This window comes from Carcharhinus amblyrhynchos, chromosome 15, assembly GCF_965287045.1.
Source record: "Carcharhinus amblyrhynchos chromosome 15, sCarAmb.v2.hapA, whole genome shotgun sequence".
Classification (NCBI taxonomy): Eukaryota; Metazoa; Chordata; class Chondrichthyes; order Carcharhiniformes; family Carcharhinidae; genus Carcharhinus; species Carcharhinus amblyrhynchos.
In genome coordinates this window covers 66,112,475-66,138,740 of record NC_137338.1, presented here as the reverse complement: position 1 = coordinate 66,138,740, position 26,266 = coordinate 66,112,475, and the positions used below count along the sequence as shown (strand labels likewise).

General features: G+C 45.5%; 1 protein-coding gene across 1 annotated transcript in view; it reads right to left on the bottom strand.

Annotated features, from left to right (window-relative positions):
- Window positions 1-871: 871 nt before the first annotated feature.
- Window positions 872-26,266, bottom strand: part of LOC145352881 (coagulation factor X-like) — a 65,136-nt gene continuing 39,741 nt past the window's right edge. Inside the window, exons 6-9 of the mRNA XM_080203184.1 lie at window positions 23,199-23,327; window positions 11,677-11,789; window positions 3,003-3,117; window positions 872-1,425 (exon numbers count right to left, since the gene is read on the bottom strand). Coding sequence (XP_080059310.1) covers window positions 872-1,425; window positions 3,003-3,117; window positions 11,677-11,789; window positions 23,199-23,327 — 911 coding nt within the window. The remainder of the gene's footprint in view (window positions 1,426-3,002; window positions 3,118-11,676; window positions 11,790-23,198; window positions 23,328-26,266) is intronic.

Below are 26,266 nucleotides of genomic sequence, written 5' to 3'. Positions count from 1 at the left end.
TTAAGGTGAAAGGAGAAAAGTTCAAAGGATATGTAAGGGGTGATTTTTTACACAGAGTGGTAGGTTTCTGGACCACACTGTTGTGGTGGAGGCAGATAAAATAGGGGTGTTTAAGGGGCTTTTAGATAAGCATATGAATATGCAAGGAATGGAGGGATATGGACCAAGGGCAGGCAGAAAAGATTAGTTTATTTGTTGTCATGTGGGCAGAAGGGCCTGTTCCTGTGCTGCACTGCTTTATGTTCCATCAACTCTCTTCTGGGATTTCTCAAGTCCCAGGATATCATGAGCAATGCCACAGGACACCAATTAAATAGTTAATGCTTAAATATTCAGATTAGGTTGGTTTTTCATTGCTAATCTGTACTAGACCTCAGAGTTCAGAGTAGACAAAAAAGCATAAGAATAATAATAATTAGAAGAATAAGTGGGAGCCACAAATCTTTCACATGCCACCAACACAGATCATCACCCATCACCTTTATCATCATTATTATCATATTCGTCACCCGTCACCATCTCTATCTGCAGCACCATTGCTATCACCAGTATCAATATGATTCGATTGAATCTGTTTATTCCATCAGTTTTCAATCACATCATTTCATCAATTCCTCTACATATTTCTGAGAATGATTAAAACCAGTTGCCACCTACAAGCTTAAATACCCATTTTTGTTTCTGTAAATGGCCACATGGAGTTAGAATTATGGAACAGAAATAGGACTTGAACAGGGAATCATTTTTAATTACTACTTTGGTTTAAGAATGTTCAATTCAACGCAGTTCTCCACTCCTGTTTCTCCATTTTAGAATATTAATAACAAAAATACATCCTGAAGTCAGTTAACTTATTACGTTGGGTGCACATCTAGGTACCCAAGACCGATCGACTCATTGTTTTTTTAATCCAATTTATATACCTCGATACTTTTGTATAAACTGGTATCACTCTGCAGTCATATTCTTTTGCTCCTAAACTCATGCCAGTCAAATACCAGACATCCCTGTACTTGGTGACAAAGGGACTTCCTCTGGTTAAATAACACAGTGGATCTGCCAGTTCTTCAAAACCTGCACAAAACATTCGGTGTACAATGAGAAAATGTTGCAGCGTCTCACATTTTAAAAATTCAACATAAGGAACATAGGGCACTCCAAGTAGAACTGGCTGGTGGATGCGGCCCTGTTCCTGTTTCCATCCACTTACAGCCCCATATTCAGAGTTCATCAAAAAGAATTCAGCAAAGTCTGCCTCAGGAAGACAGATAGGGATGGTGTAATTGTTGAACTCAATTGGTGTCTCTAACTTCAGTAGTGCAATGTCATTCTCAAAAGTAGTCTCAGAGTACCTTGAATGAATGTATATTCGACTGACGTTGTGTATTTGTTCACTGCCTTCATCTACTTCCAGGTTGTGCTCACCTGTAAAAAAAAGACAAAATAGATTTTCCTTCTGCAGAAATGTATGTTTTCAATTTTTGAAAATAGATATTGGTCTGCCACATAATGAGAGTCTGTAGTTATATTGAATCTTTCAATACTTCAGGGTGTCCCAAAGTCTGTTCGACAATGAGTTGTTTTGAAGTGAAACAGCAGCTAATTTGCACATAAGAAGATCCCATAAATAAAAAAAATGAGGTAACCAAGACCATTTAAAGCAGTTTGAGAGAATAGTAATTGGCCAGGATACTGGATGACACTCCCTCTTTGACATGGGCATTACAGCAGGAATATGTAGTAGAAAATAGCTATCATTCTAAAAGCAAAACAGTAAACTCTTTCAATGTATATCTCAGATACTTCAAACAATAAATTGGGAAACTCAAGCCATTTATAAATTGCAGAAACATTACAGTAGTAAATTCATAGAATTTTTTCATAGCATTTATGACATGGAAATATGACCCAACTGGTCTCTGCTGGTGCTGATGACCCATACCATAAAGCCATAGAATCCTTGCAGTGCAGAAGGAGACCATTCAGCCCATCAAGTCTGCACCAACTCTCTGAAAGAGCATCTTACCTAGGCCTGCCCTATCCTGTAACCCACCTAACTTATGCATCTTTGGACACTAAGGGGCAATTTAGCATGGCCAATACCCCTAACCAACACTTCTGTGGATTGTGGGAAGAAACTGGAGCACCCAGAAGAAAGCCACACAGACACAGGGAGAATGTGCAAACTCCATAGTCACCCAAGGCTGGAATCAAACCTGGGTCCCTAGGACTGTGAGACTGCAGTGCTAACCACTATGCTACCGTACAACCTGTACCAGCTTCCTCACACCTTTGCTCACTTTTATTCTAATTTAAGTAGCATTGTACAAAGCAACTAGCCTCACTCCATGGCTGTTGGAATAGAGGACCTAACCTGCCACAGTCCCTGTTACTGGTCACTATCTCTGCTGGAAAGCCTGGACATGAGATGGCTGGTTAGCACAGTGCTGTCTCTGGTTAGATAGTTTTAAAAAAAAACTCAAAGGATATGGATGTCACTGACTGGACCAGCATTTGGTGCCCATCTTGAACTGCGTTCCTTGCACGGCCAAATCAGAGGACAGTTAAGAGTCAACCTGGAGACCTGTATCTGGAGACCAGGTAAAAATGGCAGATTTCCTTCCCTAAAGGGGAATTAGTAAACCAGATGGGTTTTTACGATAACCATTATAGCCTATCATTAGACTTTTAATTCCTGAGTTAGTGAATTGAAATTTCACCATCTGCCATGGTAGATTCAAACTTGTGTTCCCAGAGCATTACACTAGGTCGTGGGATTGTTATCCAGTGGCAATATCATTGCCTGTCCCAGTATGTCCAAGACACATTGATTAGACTCACAAATGATCAATGTACGGGCCACAGAGATACAATGGCAGAGCTGGCTTTAAGACAGTGCTCGAATGAGAAAAGGGAACATAATAAAACACAAGGTCACTGTCACAATGTCATCAAATCTAATTTGATTCCAGAAAGGCAGAAATTAAAATTGAAGAACTCACCCACGATAACTGTGAAGGAATGTAATTGGTTTACACAATCAGCAGATGTTAGCACAAAGTCCTTATTTAGAATGACAGCTGAACAGACTGTTCCATTGTCATTTTTTAAAAGTACCTAGGGTAAAAAACACATGAGTCATCTTAAGTCAGAAATTCTACAAGTTAGAATTGTTAAAGGTCTGGAATTTTGCTGTCCAAAATGGGGGTGGATCATGCAAAGGTCCTTTGATCTCGGTGGGACTTTTCAGTTTTGGTGTGAGCGCGGTCAAAAAATCCCACGGGTTTCTGGTTGAACCAGGACTAGGACAACCCAACAGTCCACCCCATTTATCATTGCGAGCAATATCCTGGTGGGAATGGGGAGCAGATGAATATATGGGAATGATGGCCACTGAATATGAAATTTTGCCTTTTCAGCTCCTAGCTTTGCTCATATCTATATAAAGCAGATGACAGTCAGTGGATTAAGGAGCTGTTTGAATTTATGGTCCCCGTTGCCCAGTTACTGATGTAATTCAGATAATTGTGTTAAAATGCTGCTACAAAGAGCTCAGGCAAATTGCCTATATACAGCGTCACCACATCAATGTCTCCGGAGCCAGCAAATGAACAGGATGTAGAGAACACAGCCCCTGTCAAGCTGCGCTAAAGGAAGATGCTTACTCTTGTATGAAAGATTACAATCACCACCTCGCCTTGAGACCGGGATCAGGATAGGTGCAACTTAAGGAGGTTTTGCTTGGAAACACTGTCAAAACTTGCTGATTTGGTCCAGTCTCAAACGCTTCTGTGCACACTAGGGTAAAGAGTTGAAGTTCGTCATAAAACTCACAAGGAAAAGTGGAAAGCAGGCAAGTAGGAATGAAAGTGCTGACAGCATGTTGGTGAGGGAGATCAGAGTTTGCCTGATCATTGCGTGGAATATCGAGGCATCTGGTTTTCATTCCAGGCTTATTTCTTTAAGGAACCATTTAATGGTTCATATAGCTAAACAATATTAATGTTTTAACTTACTCAGCAGAAGGGAGGGAGTGGAGAACCAGTGGGCCTGTCAAGCAGTTCAAGTTGTACATATCTACTCCTCTGCTTATCATTGCTATCATGGATCCAGCACCTGCCCTCAGAGATACAGGCTGAAATTTTCCCAAAAGATGATGAAGAGGGTGATCTTACTGACTCCATCCACCAATGATCAGCGTGGCAAGCCGGTATGGTTGGGCAAGTTTTAAATTAAATTAAGTTAAAGCTTTAAATTAAGGGGTGGTAGTTATAGGACGGATGTCAGGGGTAGGTTCTTTACCCAGAGGGTGGTGAGGGATTGGAATGCCCTGCCTGCTGCAGTTGTAAATGCGCCTAGTTTGGGGGCGTTTAAGAGATCCGTGGATAGGTTTATGGATGGAAAGGGTTTGGTTTGGGTTAGAGGGTCATTGCTTTTTAACTGGTCGGCGCAACATCGTGGGCCGAAGGGCCTGTTCTGCGCTGTAATGTTCTATGTTCTATGTTCTAAGTGGCAAAAAAAATTCATTAGTGAAACTGGGATGCTATTGTCTGGGCTCACTTGCACTTACCTGCTTGCCAGTTGAGGTCTGCACCTGTGAGGATCATGTAAAGTCTCCACCACCAGGCACCTGATGTGATGGCCTCACCGGCAGGACCAGAGGCATTGATGCTCTCCAGGTGGTCGGCTGCAGGGCTGGACAGCGCCCCTTGGGCACTGCCAGCCTGGCAGTGTGCACTGGGCACCCTGACACTGCCAGCCGCACCCTGACACTGCCAGCCAGGCTCCCTGGCAGTGCCCAATGGGCAGTGCCAAGGGAGCAAGGCCTGAGGGTATTGATTGACAGGTGGAAGTGTGATATAGTAGCCATCACAGAGACTTGGTGAAGGAAGGGCCCAATTGGCAACTCAACATTCCGGGATATAGAATTTTCAGGTGAGACAGAGGAAGAGGTAAGAGAGAAGGAGGCATTGCGTTATTAGTTAAGTCAGTTACTGCAGTAAAGAGAGATGATATATTGGAGGGGGCATCAAATGAAGCTTTGTTGGCAGGGCTTAGGAATAAAAAAAGTGCAGCCACATGTGTTTATTATAGACCCTCCCAGATAGAGGGATATTGAGGGCCAAATATGTGCTGAATTTGTGGAGATGTGTAAAAACAACAAAAATAGGGTTATTAGGTGTTTTCAACTTTCCCAACATTAACTGGAATATACATAGTGTTAAGGGTTTGGATGGAGTGGATTTCTTGAAATGTGTACAGGAGAACTTCTTAAATCAAGGACCATCCAGGCCTAATTCTGGGGAATTAAGCTAGACAGGTGGTTGAGGTGGTGGTGAGGGAGCATTTTAGTGACAGCGATCATAACATGGTACAATTGAAGCTTGTTATGGACAAGGAAATAGACAAGTTGCGTAAAAAGGGTTTGAATTGGGTGAGAGTGGACTTTAGTAAAATTAGACAAGATCTGGCCAAGGTTGACTGGGAATAGCTTCGAATGGGAAAATCTATAGAAGAGCAGTTGGGGGGGTGGGTACAAGCCCAGCATGTTCCCTCTGGGATGATAGGTAGGAATAACAAGCCCGGAGAACCATGAATGACCAAGGATATTCAGGATACAATGAGAAAGAAAGGAAAGGTTTTTAAGAAGTACAACGGGAGCAAATCAGTGGAGGCATTAGTGAGGTAAAGAAAATGCAGGATGGAGCTTAAGGAAGTAATTATGAAAGCAAAGGGGTAATATGAAAAAGTTCTGGCTGGTAAAAGTAAGGAAATCTCAAGATATTCTATAAGTATATCAATGGGAAGAGGATAACCAGGGAAAGAGTAGAGCCTATTAAGGACCAAAGGGCAATATGGAGCCAGAGGACATTGAATGTAAAATAAATACTTCACATCAGCCTTCACCCAAGAGAATGAGGGTGATGGTATGGAATTCAGGGAGGTTCATGAGCAAATTGACATAGGGATATGGGAACAAGGCATTGGAGGTGCTGGCAGCCTTTAACAGTGGATAAACCTATAGATCAAGATGAATCATACCCTTGGCTGCTCTGTGAAGCAACGGAAGAGATTGCAGGGCCTCTGACCCTAATTTTCAGTTCCTCTCTGGCCACAGGGCCGGTGTCAGACAACTGGCGAACAGCTAATGTGGTTCTGCTATTTAAGAAGGGTTTTGAGATAAACCAGGGAACTACAGACCAGTGATGTCCATGTCAGGGAAACTATTAGAGAAACTCCTGAAGGAGAGCATCTATCTCCACTCAGAGAAACAAAGCTTGATCAGGGATAGTCAGCATAGTGTGATCAGAGAGAGGCCATGCCTAACAAATTTGATTGAAATTCTTGAGGAGGTGACCAGGTGTGTAGATGCAGGTAACGCAGTTGATATAGTTTATATGGATTTCAGCAAAGTCTTTGACAAGGTCCCACTTGGGAGACTTGTAAAGAAAATAAATTCAAACGGGATCGAAGATAATTTAATAAATTGTCTCAGTTATATGAGACAGAAGGCTGCTTTAGTAACTGGAAGTCAGTGGCCAGTGGCGTACCACCACAGGGATCTGTGGTGGTAAATGACAGAGATGACTGTAGGATTAGTAAGTTTGTGGATGACACAAAGATTGGCTGTGTGGCTAACTGTGAGGCTGAGTGTCTTGGGCTACAAAAAGATATAGGCAGAATGATCAGATAGGCAGATAAGTGGCAGAGGAAATTTAACCCTGATAAGTGTGAGGTGATACACTTTGGAAGAAGTAATTTGACAAGGAAAGTACTCAATGAATGGTAGGACACTAGAAATTTCAGTGGAACAAAGGGACCTTGGCATGTTTGTCCACAGATCACTGAAAATGTTAGTAGGGTGGTGAAAAAGGCATATGGGATACTTGCCTTTATCAGTCAAGGTGTAGATTACAAAGATGTGGAGATACCGGCATTGGACTGGGGTAAGCACAGTAAGAAGTTTCACAACACCAATGGGAGCTGTGAGGAAAGGAGCGTACTCTGCATTAGGAGGTAGGGATCAGCTGGGATGATGATCCGGAGGGTTTGGGGATTCGTTGGAGTAGCGATTGATAGGATAAGAGCAACGATCGACCGGGGAGAGGTGACGATCGACCAGTGTGGCAATTGGGGGTGGAGGGATGATGTCTGGGGAGGGTGGTGACACCTCAGTACACTGGGAGATTAGGGCACCTGTGCAATGGTGCCGCTAGAGCTCAGCAACCAGCTCCCTCAACAGCCCACTCCTCCTACTGGTGGGAATCACATCTAGGCTTTTCTTTCTAAGTACTGTATGATTGTGTCTGGGCGCTTGCCCAAAAAAAGACCCAAAAAAGTGCTTGTTTGGCACTTGCAATGTAATTGGTAAGATCGCCCCCCAGTTGTCATAATGGCGAGAAAACCAGAACAATCTGCACTGGTCTGTTTGGCGCAGACCGGATTGCAATTGTCCCACACTGAGTAATTTTTTGGGAAAGTGATGAGACGCATACCGGTTCTACGAGGGGCGGCCCTAAATACCCTGTGAGTCTGGCTGCGAAGTGAGGGCTGCTGTTTTGAAAGGGCGCCCCAATCTCACAGTGCACTGGGAGACACCTTCCCTCCTCCTCTGGACATCAGGATAATTCCCCTTTCACCTGCCTCTCCTGCCTCATCGATGATATGTTTCCCCATCCTGTTTCTAACGTGGATCACTGGCTTTGGAGCCCTCCCATTGAGTCCCTCTTTATGATGTTGACGTGCCCCCACATTCATGACACCCAATATGCCCCCTTTATGCTCCACCCCATCTCAACACGCCCCTCCACTCTTCTCTGCCTGCAGAGTCCCCCACTTAAGCTGCACCGCTGCTCAGGACCTTCCACCCCACTCAGGCCTCAAGCCCCATAGCCTTGGCAGTGTCCCTGGCACATTGTCAGTGTGCCACAAAGGCACTGCCAGGTGGGCACTGTCTAGCCATGTCTCCAAATACCTAAGGGCTTCAATGCCCAAGCCATCTGGTGTGGGCATTATGCTTGGCCTCTGCAAGTGAAAACCAGTACTGATTCACCTTAGGGTTGGAAGATCCCAGGAACTAGGAGAATTGTATACTTAAATGCTCCTTTAAATATGCTATTCAGGCCAAAATGGCGTGATCCAGTTTGCGGCAGTAGAAAGGGATTTGTACTATGGCGAACCATTTGGTGCCAGGCACAAAACCAGTTTTTAGGCCCACACACTATTTTCTGGAATTAGTGCAATGTCCTAGGCATGGCAAAGTTGGAAAATCATCTCCACATTGGTGATGACCTGGTGGTATTAACGCAAGACTATTAATCCAGAATTTCAGCTAATCTTTTGGGGACCTGGATTCGAATCCTGCCATGGCGGACGGTGGAATTGAATTCAATTTTTAAAAAACCTGGAGTTATGAATCTACTGATGACCATGAAACCATTGTCAGAAAAACCCATCTTGTTCACTAATGTCCTTTAGGGAAGGAAATATGTCATCCTTACCTGGTCTGGCCTAAATGTGACTCCAGAGCCACAGCAATATGGTTGACTCTTAACTGCCCTCCAAGGGCAACTAGCAATGGGCAATAAATGCTGGCCAGCCACCGACTCTCATGTCCCACGAATAAATTTAAAAAATGGTCCCCCTATACTGCAACAGGACGCCCAGGTGCCCCTTTGTGCAACAGGATGCCCACGTCCCCCCCTCGTATGCAACAGGACGCCCAGATCCCCCATGCTGCAATTGGGCAAATCTGGACATACGGCAACAGCCAAATTTTTGCCCACTTGCTTAATCTATCTGGTTAAGTTCATGCTTTTGCAGACTTGTGTTCTGCATACAACTTGCTTGTCTATCTAACTTTCTATTGTCACACGCTTTGGCTCCAATACCTTTCATCCAAGTCATTAATTTGGATTGTAAATAATTAAGGCCATAGCTCTAATCTTCATAGAGCTACCAAGTTGAAAATGACACATTTATCCTGACTCTCTGTTCCTGTCAGTTAGACAATCTATCAAAACTAATTTATTGCCCCAACACATGGCACCTTATTGAATACTATTTGGAGATCCAAATACACAGTACACAACATTTTTTATTCATCTGTAGGACATGGACGTCGCTGGCTGGCCAGCATTTATTGCCCATCCCTAGCTGCCTTTGAACTGAGTGGCTGCATTTCAGAGGGCAGCTGAGAGTCAACCACATTACTGTGGGTCTGGAGTCACATGTAGGCAGACCAGGTAAGGACAGCAGATCTCCGTTCCTAAAGGAACCAGATGGGTTTTTCCATTCGACAATGGTTCCATGGTCATCAGTAGATTCCTAATTCCAGATATTGTTTTTATTGAGTCCCTGTTCAGTGTCTCTACGCTGTCATGTGTCATGAAGGCCGCCTTGTCGAATGCTTACCCAAAGATCAGAGGCCGAATGCAGAGTCGCTGAGCAGAGACTGATAGCCAAGTTCCACACAGATGAGGACGACCTCAACCGGGATCTTGGGTTCATGTCAAACTATCCGTAATCCCCACAATTTACCTGGACTTGCAAAATCTCACTAACTTCCCTGTCTGGAAACAATACACAACCTTTTAACCTGTGCTTAAAGCTCTCTCCACTCACATTGTCTATACCTTTAAGAATTGATTAGCTATAAAGACTCACATTCCAATCATTATGCGTGTAAATTGAGTTTGTGTCTTTGTGCCCTGTTTGTGATCAGAACTCCCAGCCAGCTGACAAAGGAACAGTGTATTCTGAAACCTTGTGGCATTTGCTACAAATAAAACTGTTGGACTTTAAGCTGGTGTTGTGAGACTTCTTTCTGTTTTTACCCCAATCCAACACCGGCATCTCCACATCAGGACAATTCTAGTACCAGGGGACATAGATTCAAGATAAGTTGCAGTAGGTGTAGCGGGGACATGAGAAAAAAATTGTTTATGCAAAGGGTAATGGGTGTCTGGAATTTGCTGCCCAAATTGGTGATGGAGGCAGTATCTGGATCTGCACCTTAAGTGTTGTAAGCTGCAGGGCTATGAGCTGGGTGCAGGAATGTAGGATTTGAAAGGGCAGCTGGGTGTCCTCGCTCTGGAATAACTAAATAGCCTCTTTCTGTGCTGTAACTTTTTTATGGTTCTATCACAGCACATAATGTGGTGATTTCCCAATATCGTTGTTGAGAATTATGGAATACCTCTTTAAATGTCTGCCAATGCTTTTCTATTGTCTTAACCTTTTAACCTGTTTTCCCAATCTACTGTAGCCAACTCTGTCTTCGTATCTTATAGTTGCCTTTATTTAAATACAGTAGTTCAGAGCAATAAGATGCAGTTAGTCTAGAAATAACTATAAGCTGATAAGTAACAGTGAGTGAGCTTTGAAATTGCAATGATAAGTTGGAAAACAACAGTAAAATTGTTATATAAACTTTATTTAATTTCTCAGCTTAGTGGTCAGGACTGAAACGCAATGTCAAGGCTATCAGGAAAGCTAGTCACAGAGAAACAGCAGCAAGAGGGAATGGAGGTTTGGATTGGGTCCACTGCCCACATTGCCCTCTGCACTCAGTGAAAGAGTACCAGCCAGTTGGAAAAGTGCACAGGCGTGTGAAGTGGGAGTGCAAGTTTGAAAGAGGACACAGCCCTGCCATCAAGCAGGTAAAAAGGTTCCGCCACCAGAACGTGGCTCATACATAGAACATAGAACACTACAGCACAAACAGGCCCTTCGGCCCACGAGTTGCGCCGATCACATCAACACCTACCAATCTATAGACCTATCCATAACTCCCAATCCCATTAAACCCCATATACTCATTCAGAAGTCTTTTAAAAGACCCCAGCGAGTTCGCCTCCACCACCACTGACGGCAGCTGATTCAGTCACCACCCTCTGAGTGAAAAACTTACCCCTAACATCACTTCTGTACTTTCCTCCCCGCACCTTAAATCTGTGTCCTCTCGTAGCGACCATTTCAACCCGGGGAAATAGCCTCTGAGAATCCACCCTATCCATTCCTCTCAACATTTTATAAACTTCTATCCGGTCGCCTCTTAACCTTCGTCTCTCCAGGGAGAAGAGTCCCAGCTCCCTCAACCTAACTTCATAAGGCATGCCTCCCAGTCCAGGCAACATCCTTGTAAATCTCCTCTGTACCCTTTCAATAGCTTCTACGTCTTTCCTATAGTGAGGCGACCAGAACTGCTCACAGTACTCCAAATGAGGCCTGACAAGGGTCTTATAAAGTTGCAGCATTACCTCCCGATTCCTAAACTCAATCCCTCGATTAATGAAGGCCAGTACACCATACGCCTTCTTGACCACATCCTCCACCTGTGAGGCCGATTTAAGAGTCCTGTGGACCCGGACCCCAAGATCCTTCTGCTCTTCAACACTACTCAGACTCCTGCCCTTGATAGTGTACTTGTTCATCCCGTTGGTTCTGCCAAAATGGACGACTACACATTTATCCGCGTTAAAGTCCATCTGCCACTTCTCCGCCCAGTCCTGCATCCTATTTATGTCCTGCTGCAACTTTTTCCATCCTTCCAGACCATCCACAACACCACCGACCTTCGTGTCATCAGCGAACTTACTTACCCATCCCTCCACTTCCTCATCCAGGTCATTTATACAGTGAATGTCACAGGCTAACAGTGTAGTAAATCCTCACCTGCCAAGGATATTCACCCCTCTTACACTGTTGGTCACCATCGATCGCCCTGAGAATCAAATCTGTATCATCAATCGACGAAGCCACCATTACCTTTCCACACGGATAAGGCACTGTTCAACACAAAGCAGACAGTGCTTGGATTAGATTTGCAACAGTGGTTCTCATATTCTATGCACCTTCCCCTGGGGCTGGTGCTGTCGACGAAACCTGTGTGACTGCATTCCAACTTTATGGGGAACAACCCCCTCCCCTCCCTCTTCTCCCGCTCACCTTCCAATCCCAGCAGCACCATCTAGAGACCTTGACAAATCATTTTTGGAGCAGCTGATTTACCAGCTGGAAAATGTTGTGCCTGAATCTCTGATCTGTAGCATAGGTGGGCACAGCTCCCCACCCAGGAAAGACCGAGCTGGGAAATGTGTAACTCAGAGTAAAGAAATAGTTTCTTGAGGGGAACATAGTGAGCGTGTATAGTGTTGAGCAAGCACAATCCTAACGGCAGGAACTCCAAGCATACCTAGACACAGAAACCAATGTCACCACCATTAGATAGATAGATAGAACAGTACAGCACAGCATAGGCCTTTTGGCCCTTGATGTTGTGCTGAGCTAAGTCTGAACCCAAGATCAAGCTATCCCACTCCCTATCATTCTGGTGTGCTCCAGCTGCCTATCTAATAACTGCTTGAATGTTCCTAAAGTGTCCAACTCCATTTTCACAGCTGGTAGTGCATTCCACACCCCAACCACTCTCTGAGTAAAGAATCTACCTCAGATATCCCTCCTATATCTCCCATCATGAACCTTAAAGCTATGCCCTTTAGTAAGAGCTATATCCACCTGAGCAAATAGTGTCTGCACATCCACTCTATCTATGCCCCTCATCATCTTATAAACCTCTATTAAGTCGCCTCTCATCCTCTTCCGCTCTAAAGAGAAAAGCCCCAGCTCCCTCAACCTTTCCTCATAAGACCTATCCTCCAAATCAGGCAGCATCCTGGTAAACCTTCTCTGCACTCTCTCCAATGCTTCCACATCCTTCTTATAGTGAGGTGATCAGATCTGAATGCAATATTCCAAATGTGGTCTCACCAAGGTCCAGTATAGTTGCAGCATAACCCCACGACTCTTAAACTCAAACCCCCTGTTAATAAACGCTAACACATTATAAGCTTTCTTCACAGCTCTATCCACTTGAGTGGCAACCTTCAGAGATCTGTGGATATGAACCCCAAGATCTCTCTGTCCCTCCACATTCCTCAGAACCCTGCCATTGGCCCTGTAATCTGCAATCAAGTTTGTCCTACCAAAATGAATCACCTCGCACTTATCAGGGTTAAACACCATCTGCCACTTTTCGGCCCAGTTCTGCATCCTATCAATGCCTCTTTGCAGCCTGCAAGAGCCCTCCACCTCATTCACTACTCCACCAATCTCGGTGTCATCAGCAAATTTACTAACCCAGGTACTTTTTAACGATGTGAGGCATCCCGCCTCCACCACCATCCCAGGCAGTGCGTTCCACTGAACATAATATTCCAAATGTGGTCTCACTAAGGTCCGGTATAGTTGCAGCATAACCCCACAGCTTTTAATAAACGCTAACACACTATAAGCCTTCTTCTTCGTTCTATCCACTTGAGTGGCAACCTTCAGAGATCTGTGGATATGTACCCCAAGATCTCTCTTTTCCTCCACATTCCTCAGAACCCTGCCGTTGACCCTGTAATCCACATTCAAATCTGTCCTACCAAAATGAATCACCTCGCACTTATCAGGGTTAAACTCCATCTGCCACTTTTCTGCCCAGCTCTACATCCTATCAATGTCTCTTTGCAGCCTACAAGAGCCCTCCACCTTATCCACTGCTCCACCAATTTTGGTGTCATCAGCAAATTTACTAACCCAGCCTTCAGCCCCCTCTTCCAACTCATCGATAAAAATCACAAATAGCAGAGGATCCAGCACTGATCCCTGTGGTACACCGCTGGCAACTGGCCTCCAGTCTGAAAATTTTCCCTCCACCACCACCACCTGTCTCCCATGAGACAGCGAATTACTTATCCAACAGCCAAATTTCCATCTATCCCACACCTCCTTACTTTCTTCATGAGCCTACCATGGGGAACCTTATCAAACGCTTTACTAAAATCCATGTATATGACATCAACTGCTCCACCCTCGTCTACACACTTAGTTACCTCCTCAAAGAATTCAATCAAATTTTTCCAAATGATCATAAATCCTATCTCTTTGAACCCTTTCCATTAACTTACCGAACACCGAAGTGAGACTAACTGGCCTATTATTACCAGGGTCATTCCTATTTCCTTTCTTGAAGAGAGGAACAACATTCGCCACTCTCCAGTGCTCTGGCACAATCCTCGTGGACAGTGAGGACCCAAAGATCAAAGCTAAAGACTCCGCAATCTCATCCCTTGCCTCCCAAAGTATCCTAGGATGTACTCTATCTGGCCCAGGGGACTTATCAACCCTCAGGTTTTTCAAAATTGCTAATATGTCTTCCCTCAGAACATCTACCTCCTCCATCCTATCAGCCTGTATCACACTCTCATTAGAATTCAAATCCATGTCTATCTGGAACATACAAGTTCGGAGTATACAAGCATACAAATTAGGAGCAGGTGTAGACCGCTTTGCCCCTTGAACCTGTTCCACCATTCAATAAGATCATGGCTGACCTAACTGTAACCTCAACTCCAAATTCACACCCATCCCTGATAATCTTTCATGCCTTGCTTATCAAGAATCTATCCACCTTTGCCTTAAAAATATTCAAAGACCTCACCTCCACCAGGACTTCCGACCTGAGAGAAAAAATATTCTTCTTGTCTCCGTCTTAAATGGGAGACCCTTTATTTTCAAAATCTGTATGCTACTTCTAGTCTGTCCCGCAAGGGGATATACCTTTTCAGCACCACCTTGTCAAGATCCTTCAGGATCTTTTAGGCAGAATTTTACACTAACCAAGGTGGGTTCTGAGGCCAAACCCAGAAGCAACTTCACATTTGAGCAACAGAGACTCGGGCAGGAAACACACCCATACACCTACTAAAGCGGCCACTTAATGACTGGTAAAGAGCCTTATCAGACTGGTGGGTGTGGGGTAAGCAATGTTGGAGTTCTGGGACCCCCTTCTCCCCATCTCTACCTCTTAGCCTGCCCCTGACACAATGAATGACCTCCCTCTCCTGACACCACAAGTGTTCCCTACCTTCCCACTCCTAGGATTTACCTTTCTGAGGGTCCCAGGACTGGGTCCCGGGGTTGAGTCTGATAGAGCACTGCAATACCACCTCTGGCCACCTCTGAACCCTGGTTTGGTTCAATTTGATTGGCCAGCAGCTCCTAGGAGCAGAACTTCCTTCTGAAATTGGACAGAAATCCTGCCCACTGCCAATCAATGCTCAAGTGAATGTTAAATAGCAGTAGGAATTCGAGAGTCGGTGGCTGCGTGTTAGACCCTGACTGTCAGGATGGCAAGCTCTGATCGCTCCTAATCCTTACAATTGTACCCTATGTGTTCAATAAGGTTCCCTCTTAATCTTCTAAACTCCATTAGATACAAGTCCCAACCTGTCCAACTTGTCCTTGTAAGATAACTACCTCCCCAACCCGCATATCAGTTGAGTGAACCTATTCTGCTTCTAATGCATTTATGTCCTTTCTTAAATAAAAAGACCAAAACTATACATTGTACTCCAGATGTAGTCTCACTGGTACACTGTATAGCTGTAACAATAAATGACAATATTCAATTTGCCTTCCTAATCACTTGTTGCACCTGCATGCCACCCTTTCCTGATTCATTCAGGGTGACATAGTGTTTAACACTGCTGCCTCACAGCGCCAGGGATCCGGGTTCAATTCAATTTGGGTGACTGTGTTGAGTTTGCACATTCTCCCCTGCATAGGTCTGCATGGGTTTCCTCTGGATGCTGCAGTTTCCTCCCACATAAGAATTAGGACCATCTGGCATTTTGAGTCTGCTCTCTGCCATTCAATAAGATCGCGACTGTTCTTTTTGTGGACTCAGCTCCACTTACTCGCCCACTCACCATAACCCTTAATCCCTTTACTGTTCAAAACTTTATCTATCTTTGCCTTAAAAACATTCAATGAGGTAGCCTCAACTGCTTCACTAGGCAGGGAATTCCCAGATTCACAACCCTTTGGGTGAAGAAATTCCTCCTCAACTCAGTCCTAAACTTGTTCCCCCTTACTTTAAGGCCATGACACCTAGTTCTAGTACAAAGATGTTCAGGTTAAGCTGCTTGGCCAAGCTAAATTGCCCCTTAGGGTCCAAAGATGTGTTGGTTAGGGATTAGCAGGGTAAATATCTGGGGTTACAGGGATGGAGCATGGGTAAAGCTGCCATGTTGGAAAGTCAGTGCAGACCTGCTGGGCCGAATGGTCTCCTGCACTGTAGGGATTCTATGATTCTATGTACCAGGACACTCAGATCCGTTTGTATTTCAGAGTTCTTCAATGTCTTTCCATTTAAAGAAAATACTGTTTTTCTGTTATTCCCTGTCAAAGTGAACAAGTTCACATTTTCCCACATTATACTCACCTGCCAAATTTTTGCCCACTCACTCAACCTATCTGCATTTGTCTACAAACTTCTACACAACATACTTTCCTAACTATCTTTGGGCTATCAGCAAATTTAGCAGCCAGACATTTGGTCCCTTCATTAAAGTAATTGATATAAATTGTAAATTGTTGTGGCTCCAACATTGATCTCTGTGAAACTCCACTTCCCACATTTTATCAACCAGAAAACCACTCATTTATCCTTACCCTCTGTTTCCTGTTTGGTAACCAATCTTCTCCTGTACACAATGAGCTCTTACTTTGCATAGTCATCTTTGATGCAGCACCTAGTCAAATACCTCCTGAAAATCTAAATACAGCACATCCACATGTTCCCCTTTATCCGTGTTGCTTGTTGCATTCTCAGAGACATCTAATAAAGTAGTCAAACGTGATTTGCCGTTTACAAAACCATGCAGACTACCTGATTACATTGGGTTTTCCCATGCATCCTCCTTAAGAAGAGATTCCCACAATTTCCCTACTGCAGATGTTAAACTAACTGGCCTGTAATTTCTTGATTTCTGTCTCCATCCTTTCTTGAATCAAGGAGTCACATTTGCTATTTTCAAATCTGATGGGAATGTAGGGAATTTTGGAAAATTAAAACCAATGCATCTGCCATCTGAACAGCCGCCCCTTCGAAAATCCTAGGATGAAGTTCATCAGGATCCGTAAATTGTCAGCTTTTAGTTCTAATAAGTTTCTCAGTACCTTTACCTGGTGATTGTAATTGATTTTAACTTCCTCTCTCCCTTTCACTTGATTCACAATTATTTTCTGGGATGTTATTTGTATTCTCTGTAGTGAAGACAGAAGTAAAATATCTGTTCAATTCATCTGGCATTTCCATATTTTTCATTATTAATTCCCCATTCTCACTCTTGAGGACTGACATTCACTTTATTTGTTCAATTTTTATATCCTGTAGAAACTCACACTATCTGTTTAATCATAGAATCATAGAACCCTACAGTGCAGAAAGAGGCCCTTCGGCCCATCGAGTCTGCACCAAACACAATCCCACCCAGGCCCTACCCCCATATCCCTACATATTTACCCATTAATCCCTCTAACCCACACATCCCTGGACACAAAGGGGCAATTTCTTAGCATGGCCAAACAACCTAACCCGCACATCTTTGGACTGTGGGAGGAAACCTGAGCACCCGGAGGAAACCCACACAGACACGAGGAGAATGTGCAAACTCCACACAGACAGTGACCTGAGCCAGGAATCAAACCCAGGTCCCTGGAGCTGTGAAGCAGCAGTGCTAACCACTGTGCTACCGTGCCACCACAAACAGTCCCAATGACAGTCTTCAACGTGTCATTGATGAAGATGAACATCTCGCCAAGGCCATCCCCACACCCCCACTTCTTGCCTTCAAACAACCGCACGACCTCAAACAGACCATTGTCCGCAGCAAACTACACAGCCTTCTGGGGAACAGTGACCACCACACCACACAACCCTGCCGCAGCAACCTCTGCAAGACATGTCGGATCATCGATTAGGATGACATCATCTCACGTGAGAACACCATCCACCAGGTACACGGCACCGTTGTCATAGAACATAGAACTTTTATGTCTAGCTATTTTTCTGTCATATTTTTCTCTTATTAATCTTCCAGAGATTATTTGCTGTTCTTTCTATTCTGCCCAATCTTCTGACCAGCCATTTACCTTTGCTGAATTAAACGCATTGCGAGGGGTTTCCCAAAAAAAGTTCTAAGTGCTGAATTTGTGGGAAAACTGGTGTAAATCACTATTGTTTTTCAGTGGGAGTTCAGACTCGAATCTGTGCAATGCAGAGGTCACAATCGTGAATATAATTAAAAGCTCAGGGGCAGGGCATTTTCATGCCAGAGTCCAACAGTTCTGGGCTTCTGCGCACTTTGCTGGTCCACTCGATCATTGGCCAGCCTCTGACCATTACTGGGCCAGCTCCGCTGTCCCAGAGCATCTTGATCTCCACCACCCCCATCTCTCCCCAGCAGTGATGATCCAACCTCCCCTGCCCACCCGCCGCCACGAGACAGACCACTACTCCTTCCCCCAGCACACCCCGATAGCTGGCCTTCCTCCAGCCCTGACCAACACCAGCAGCAGAGTGGCTGTGGGCCTCCCACCCCACCAATTGTCCCTAGCCTCTGCCCTTTTGGCACTATGCCTATAGGGCAGTGCCAAAGTACCCCCTGAGTTGCCCCTTGGGTATGATGTGTCCTTCCTTCACAGACTTTCTTAGTGTCATGTATCTTTTCTAAGTAATCTGAAATAATCCCTTAAATATCAACCACCAGATCTCTACTGACCTGTCATGTAACCTAATTACCTTATTTTGTCTTTATTCCCTCATAATTGCTCTTATTTAAGTTTAGAAGTCTTAAATCCATGCCTCTCTCTTTCAAACTGAATGTGAAATTCAATCATATTATGATCATGCTACATAAGGTATCTTCACTATGAGCTCAATAATTAATCCTGTCTCATCGCATATTACCAGATCAAGTATAGCCTACTCTCTGGTTGATGCTAAAGTGTGCTTCTCTAAGAAACTCTCCTGAAAATACTCTATGAACTCATCTTCCAGGCTGCCTTAGCCAATCTGATGTCCAATCCATATGTAGATTACAATCACCTTTGATTATCACTGCAGCTTTCTTACAAGCCCCCACTATTTATTCTTGTATATACTGTCCTACAGTATAATTAATGTTAGGGGGCCATTCTAACAAGTAGCTTCTTACCTTTACTATTGTGAATCCCTATTTAATATTGGATTGTGTAAATACCACATTCGGAGGTGGGAGTGAATGCTACTTTGCTAGGAGTCAGAAAGTATAGACTGTGTTGCAATACTGGCATTGAAGTAAAACAGTCAGACAATCTCGTGTTTAGCATTCTATTCAGGATAATGTGGAATAGTGCCACTCATCAAACCCATATCCCTTTCAACAGGATGAAAACACTCCAGGGTTCCTCAATAGTGAAACATACTGAGCAGCATGGCACCCTAGCAGCTGAGATTTGGTTAAGATAATTGTTGAGGAGAAAAGTTAAAAGTACCACTCACTTCCAACTGTGGCCAAAGTGGAATCATAGAACCGCACAGTGCAGAAGAGACCCTTTGGCCATTGAATCTGCACCAACACATAAGAAATACCTGACCTTCCACCTGACCCCATTTACCTGCACTTGGCCCGTAGCCCTGAATGTTATGACCTGCCAACTGTTCATCCAGATAAGCTGCCCCCAACACCCTCCCTGGCAGCGCATTCCAGACTGTCACCACCCTCTGGGTAAAAATGTTTTTCCTCACATCCCCCTGAAACTCCTATCTCTCACCACGAGCCTTGTGGCTGACTAAGGGAACAGTTGCTCCTTCTTCACTCTGGCTGTGTCTCTCATAACCTTGATGTGGAGATGCTGGCGCTGGACTAGAGTGGGCTTAGTAACAACACAACACCGGGTAAAGTCCAACAGGTTTATTTGGAATCACAAGCTTTCAGAGCACTGCTCCTTCATCAAGTGACTCACTAAACTTCTGTACAATGACCTCCCTGCTTTTGTAATCTGTGCCTTGATTGATAAAGGCAAGTGTCCCATATGCCTTTTATACCATCCTACTAACATGTTCTCCTCCCTTCAGAGATCTATGGTCAATCACTTCAGGGGCCTTTTGTTTCTCAGAACTTCCAAGTATTATGCCATTCGTTGAATACTTCCTTGTCAGATTATTCCTTCCAAAGTGTATCACCTCACACTTTTCAGGGTTAAATTCCTTCTACTCATTTGACCATCCTTTCTATATCTTCCTGCAGCCCAAGAGACTCAACCTCACTGTTAACCATCCGGACAATTCCTGTGTCATCGACAAACTTATTAATCCTATCCCACATGTGGTTTATATAAATGACGAATGATGGGGGACCCAGCACAGATCCCTGTGGCATGCCACTGGACACTGGCTTCCAGTCACTAAAGCAGACATAGGGCCCGATTTTACCATTTTCATTCTAAGTGCCGATTCTGGGCGTAGTACACATCCGTTTTCAGGCGCCCCCATACGCTCTCAGCCATCTCCAGTCAGATTTGTGCTGTGGGCGGGGTTTAGCTGGAACGATGGAAGCGCTGAACTGTGCGTGCACACTTAGAAAAAATTGGAAAAAGCGCACCCATGTCAGATCGCTCCTGAGCCACAGAAAGCGGCCAAAAAGCTGAAGCGAGGGTGCATTTCAGCGGGTGGGGGTTGGGGGGGGGAGGGGGGGCGGGTAGGAGGGAGGCGGGTAAGATGTATCTCGGGAGAGGGACAGGGGTGGTGATTGGTTAAGGGGGGTAGTGATGTGTTTGGGTATTGAGGGGCAGATAAGGGGACACACACACACACACACACACACACACACACATCACTGATCCCACTACCCAGACTGTTTGCCACCCCTGCCCCCCTTCCCCCCCACCAATCGCCCGCAGATTGGCAGCGGACCCCCCGCTCCCCCACCAGAGATCCATCTGACCCGCCTCCCTCCTCCTCGCCGCAAGACAACGAACTTGCCTCACTCCCCACATCCCCTCACCAACACCACCAGCCCCCCCCACCCCACCCCACTCCCCGCCCGAGAATGGTCTGGCCTCACTCCTCCTGTCCTCCAGAAGAACATCTGACCCGCTTTCTCCCCCCCACCATCAGACAGCGATCAGCCCTCCCCCCCACCACCAGACAGCGATCAGCCCCCCCACCACCAGACAACAATCAGCCCTCCCCCCCACCACCAGACAACAATCAGCCCCCCCCCCCACCACCAGACAACAATCAGCCCTCCCCCCCACCACCAGACAACAATCAGCCCTCCCCCCCACCACCAGACAACAATCAGCCCCCCCCCCCCACCACCAGACAACAATCAGCCCTCCCCCCCACCACCAGACAACAATCAGCCCCCCCCCCACCACCAGACAACAATCAGCCCTCCCCCCCCACCACCAGACAGCGATCAGCCCCCCCACCACCAGACAACAATCAGCCCTCCCCCCCACCACCAGACAACGATCAGCCCTCCCCCCCACCACCAGACAACAATCAGCCCTCCCCCCCCACCACCAGACAACAATCAGCCCTCCCCCCCACCACCAGACAACAATCAGCCCTCCCCCCCACCACCAGACAACAATCAGCCCTCCCCCCCACCACCAGACAACAATCAGCCCTCCCCCCCACCACCAGACAGCGATCAGCCCTCCCCCCCACCACCAGACAACAATCAGCCCTCCCCCCCACCACCAGACAACAATCAGCCCTCCCCCCCACCACCAGACAACAATCAGCCCTCCCCCCCCACCACCAGACAACAATCAGCCCTCCCCCCCCACCACCAGACAACAATCAGCCCTCCCCCCCCACCACCAGACAACAATCAGCCCTCCCCCCCACCACCAGACAACAATCAGCCCTCCCCCCCCACCACCAGACAACAATCAGCCCTCCCCCCCCACCACCAGACAACAATCAGCCCTCCCCCCCCACCACCAGACAACAATCAGCCCTCCCCCTCACCAGAGATTCATCTGATCCACCTCCTCCTTCTCCCCGCCCCAACCAGACAACGATCTGACCTCACTCCCCTCCTCCCTCCCTCCAACCAGAGAATGATCTGACCGGCCCCCACCCCCACCCCCACACTGATCTGAGTCAGGGAGCTGTTACAAACACTGAACGTGCTGTTCAGAGGCTGGAGCGCCTGACTCAGGCTTTTATTCAGCAGGTCCCTAAAAGTGCGGTTCTGGATTGGTAAACGTGGTGGTAAAGGAGGAAATGCTGATGGAGTTGGAGGGGGGGTGCAGTTCATTAATTCAATTTAAATGCACACAAATACATTTAAATCATTGTTGTGCCCGATTTGGGCGCGGAACAGATCCTCGCCATTCGTGGGTCTCGATAAAGTGGCGATCTGCGCAGACTCGAGTGCAGATCACGATAAACAGGCGCAGATTGTTGGTAAAATCGGGCCCATGGAGTCATAGAGGTTTACAGCATGGAAACAGGCCCTTCGGCTCAACTTGTCCATGCTGCCCGTTTTTTCCACTGCTTTGGGGTGTGATATGTTGCTATAGATTTTGCTGCGTTGGGGTGTGATGTGCTGCTGTAGATTTTGCTGATTGAGACTACAACACGTTGTTTTAAGCTTTGTAGCATTGGGTGTGATGTGGTGCTGCAGATTTTGCTGCATTGGATGTGATGGGTTGCTGCAGATTTTGCTGCATTGGGTGTGATGTGTTCCTGCAGATTTTGCTGCATTGGGTGTGATGTGTTGCTGCAGATTTTGCTGCATTGGATGTGATGTGTTGCTGCAGATTTTGCTGCATTGGGTGTGATGTGTTCCTGCAGATTTTGCTGCATTGGGTGTGATGGGTTGCTGCAGATTTTGCTGCATTGGGTGTGATGTGTTGCTGCAGATTTTGCTGCATTGGGTGTGATGGGTTGCTGCAGATTTTGCTGCATTGGGGTGTGATATGTTGCTGTAGATTTTGCTGCATTGGGTGTGATGGGTTGCTGCAGATTTTGCTGCATTGGGGTGTGATATGTTGCTGTAGATTTTGCTGCATTGAGACTACAACACATTGCTTTGTGGCATTGGGGTGTGAAGTATTGCTGTAGGGTTTGCTGCATTGACATGTCAAAGAATTCTTACAGTGAAGAAGGAGGCAATTTTTCCCAGTCTCTGAAAAAGCATCCTATCATTGAGATGTGATTTGCTACTGGAGTGGTGGGGGGTGGTCTTTCAGGTATTTGCTACTGGAGGTCTCCTGTTGCTGGCAAGATGTCCCCAGTTCTGTAGTGGCAGACCACAGATTAATGCTGATTTATGTAATAGAATGAATTGATATCTAATACCTACCTTCAGGAATACAGCTCTTTTCATCCTCACCAAGTGTATATCCTTGGGCACAGTAACAGTTGTAAGTGCCATGTTGTACCTTACAGAAATGGTCACAGGTTTGTCCATGTGATGAGCAGTCAACGGGACCTGAAATTCAAACAGTTATTCAAATCGATCAGTCTATGTACAAAGTGATTAGAACATAAAACATAGAAAAACTACAGCACAATCAGGCCCTTCAACCCACAAGTTGTGCTGATGATATCCCTACCTACTAGGCTTACCTATAACCCTCAATTCTATTAAGTCCCATGTACTCATCCAGAAGTCTCTTAAAAGACCCTATCGAATTTGCCTCCACCACCACCGACAGCAGCCGATTTCACTCATCCACTGCCCTCTGAGTGAAAAACTTACCCCTGATATCTCCTTGGTACCTACAGAGATGACAGGTTAAACTATCAAATCACAAGGAAACAAGCAGTTAAATATCTATATTTTCCGCAAAATTGCTAAAGATAAACTGATTTCTGGATCGAAGTCAATTTATAATAATTTGAAGTATGGAGATTCAAATTTAAATTGTAAGAAGTCACTAACTATGTTCCCAAGATCTTTATGACATTGCATTCCCCAAATAAATGATCACTTTCTGATTGATGTCCAGCTAATAGCTGCTGTAGGGTTAAAAGAAATTATAGCACATATCTTCTCAAATCCATCATTAGAACAAGCAACTTGTGCTGCAGCACCATGTAACGTATCTGCCGTGACATGATCAGGAAAAGGTGTTAATAAACTCTTCAACTTTGGCTCTCTTGTGCTGCTTTATCAATTGTAACTAACGTAATTGGTTGCTTAGCTTCTTAGCTTAGCTTCTCGAGTAGTGGGCTGAGTTCTAAAATGTGGGAAATGGAACACTTCTAACGGCTGTTCAGTTACAGAGCCAGGCTGTAGCCAAATGGGCCATCTAAAATCTTAGAACATAGAACATTACAGCGCAGAACAGGCCCTTCGGCCCACGACGTTGCGCCGACCAGTTAAAAAAAAAACAATGACCCACTAATCTAAACCAATCCCTTTTCGTCCATAAACCTATCCACGGATCTCTTAAACGCCCCCAAACTAGGCGCGTTTACAACCGCAGCAGGCAGGGCATTCCAATCCCTCACCACCCTCTGGGTAAAGAACCTACCCCTGACATCCGTCCTATAACTACCCCCCCTTAATTTAAAGCCATGCCCCCTCGTGCTAGCTTTCTCCATCCGAGGAAAAAGGCTATCACTATCCACCCTATCTAAACCTCTAATCATCTTATATGTTTCAATAAGATCCCCTCTTAGCCGCCTTCTTTCTAGCGAAAACAACCCCAAATCCCTCAGTCTCTCCTCATAGGACCTCCCCTCCATACCAGGCAACATCCTGGTAAACCTCCTCTGCACCCTCTCCAATGCCTCCACATCCTTCCTGTAATGTGGGGACCAGAACTGCACACAGTACTCCAAGTGCAGCCGCACCAGAGTTTTGTACAGTTGCAACATGACGCTGCGACTCCTAAATTCAATCCCCCTACCAATAAATGCCAAGACACCGTATGCCTTCTTAACAACCTTATCTACTTGATTCCCAATGGTGTTTTGTAAAGCACTCTGGGACAATTGGGCAAGAAACTAAACTGACAGGCTGCAGCTTAAAGACAGAGACAAACAGGCTGCAACCCTGATGAGTGAATAAACAGGATATGGGTCATCTCCAGGATGAAAGGGACTTTAGAGTCACACTGGCTTGTTTCATCTCCAGGATGAAAGAGACTTTCTGGTCACACTGGGTTGTGTGCCAGATACAAAGGCACCGTGAACCCTTATTTAGGAGGGAGGTATGTGACCTATGTGCCTCCAACACCTACAGACGTGGCCGCTGGGGACACACCCAGAGATCAGTGTGGTAGCACCTGATTGGACTCTTATTGATCAGGGTGATCAAGTCTTGATCGATTGATTGGCAATGGCCAAAAAGGGGTGTGAAACCAAACGGGGTATAAAGGGTGCTGCACAACCAAGAATCTCTCTCTCTGACCCCACAAACAAGCTACAACAATGGTGAACATCGCCAGCATGAGGAGAGCCACTACACCCGAGAAGGAAGGAAGAAAGACCAGAGCCAGAATGCCAGACCAAAGGACCAAACTATGCAGACGACTACCGAAATCAGCACACAGATAAGGGCCAATATCCGCTTGGGTACTTGCCAGTCACGCAAAGTCAAGTCAAGATCTTGTATTGGATTTGAATTCTAGTATTTTCTGTAAGATAACTTATTGTTGGTCAGGTGGGTGATTATTGATTGTGTGCATTTAAATAAATATTGGTTATACTAATAAGGTGTCTACTCAAAATTATTTGTCCACCGCATAAGGGTTAAAGCAGACTGTGCGGCGGGCAACAAGGCACAATCTACAACTGAGGCCATAGAAAGTGCTCCCTTATGGGTTCTTTGTTAAACATCATTGACATGTTACTGCCCATTGCCAATTGTCCTGAAAAGCTGGTGAGGCTGGCCATCTTGAATCGTTGGCAGAGTGGTTTTGATAAAACTGCACGTTTTACTAGACCACTCCAGAGGGCGGATAATGGTTAACTGTGTGGGGTGTGGATTGGGGTTACATATAGGGAAATAGGTTCCTTGCTTATGGGACATCAGTGAATCATCTGAGTTTTCATAACAATCCTTCATCTTTGTTTGCATGTTCTCCCATGTCTGTGTGGGTTTCCTCTGGGTGCTCCTATTTCCTCCCAGACGCCAAAAATGTGCGGGTTAGGTTGATTGGTCATGCTCAGTGGCCCCTAGTGTTAGGGAGATTAGCAGCGTAAATATATGGAGTCATGGGGATAGGGCCTGGGTGGGATTGTTATTGGTTTGGGCTTGATGGGCCTAATGGCCTCTTTCTGTATTGTAGGGATTCAATAATTCTATGATTCACAGTCAAAAAGGAATCAGATTAAACTAAAAGAGAGAAGTTATAGCCAAACCATTGTGTGACTTCAAAAAGAAGTTAGATATAACTGTTAGTGCTAAAGGGATCACGG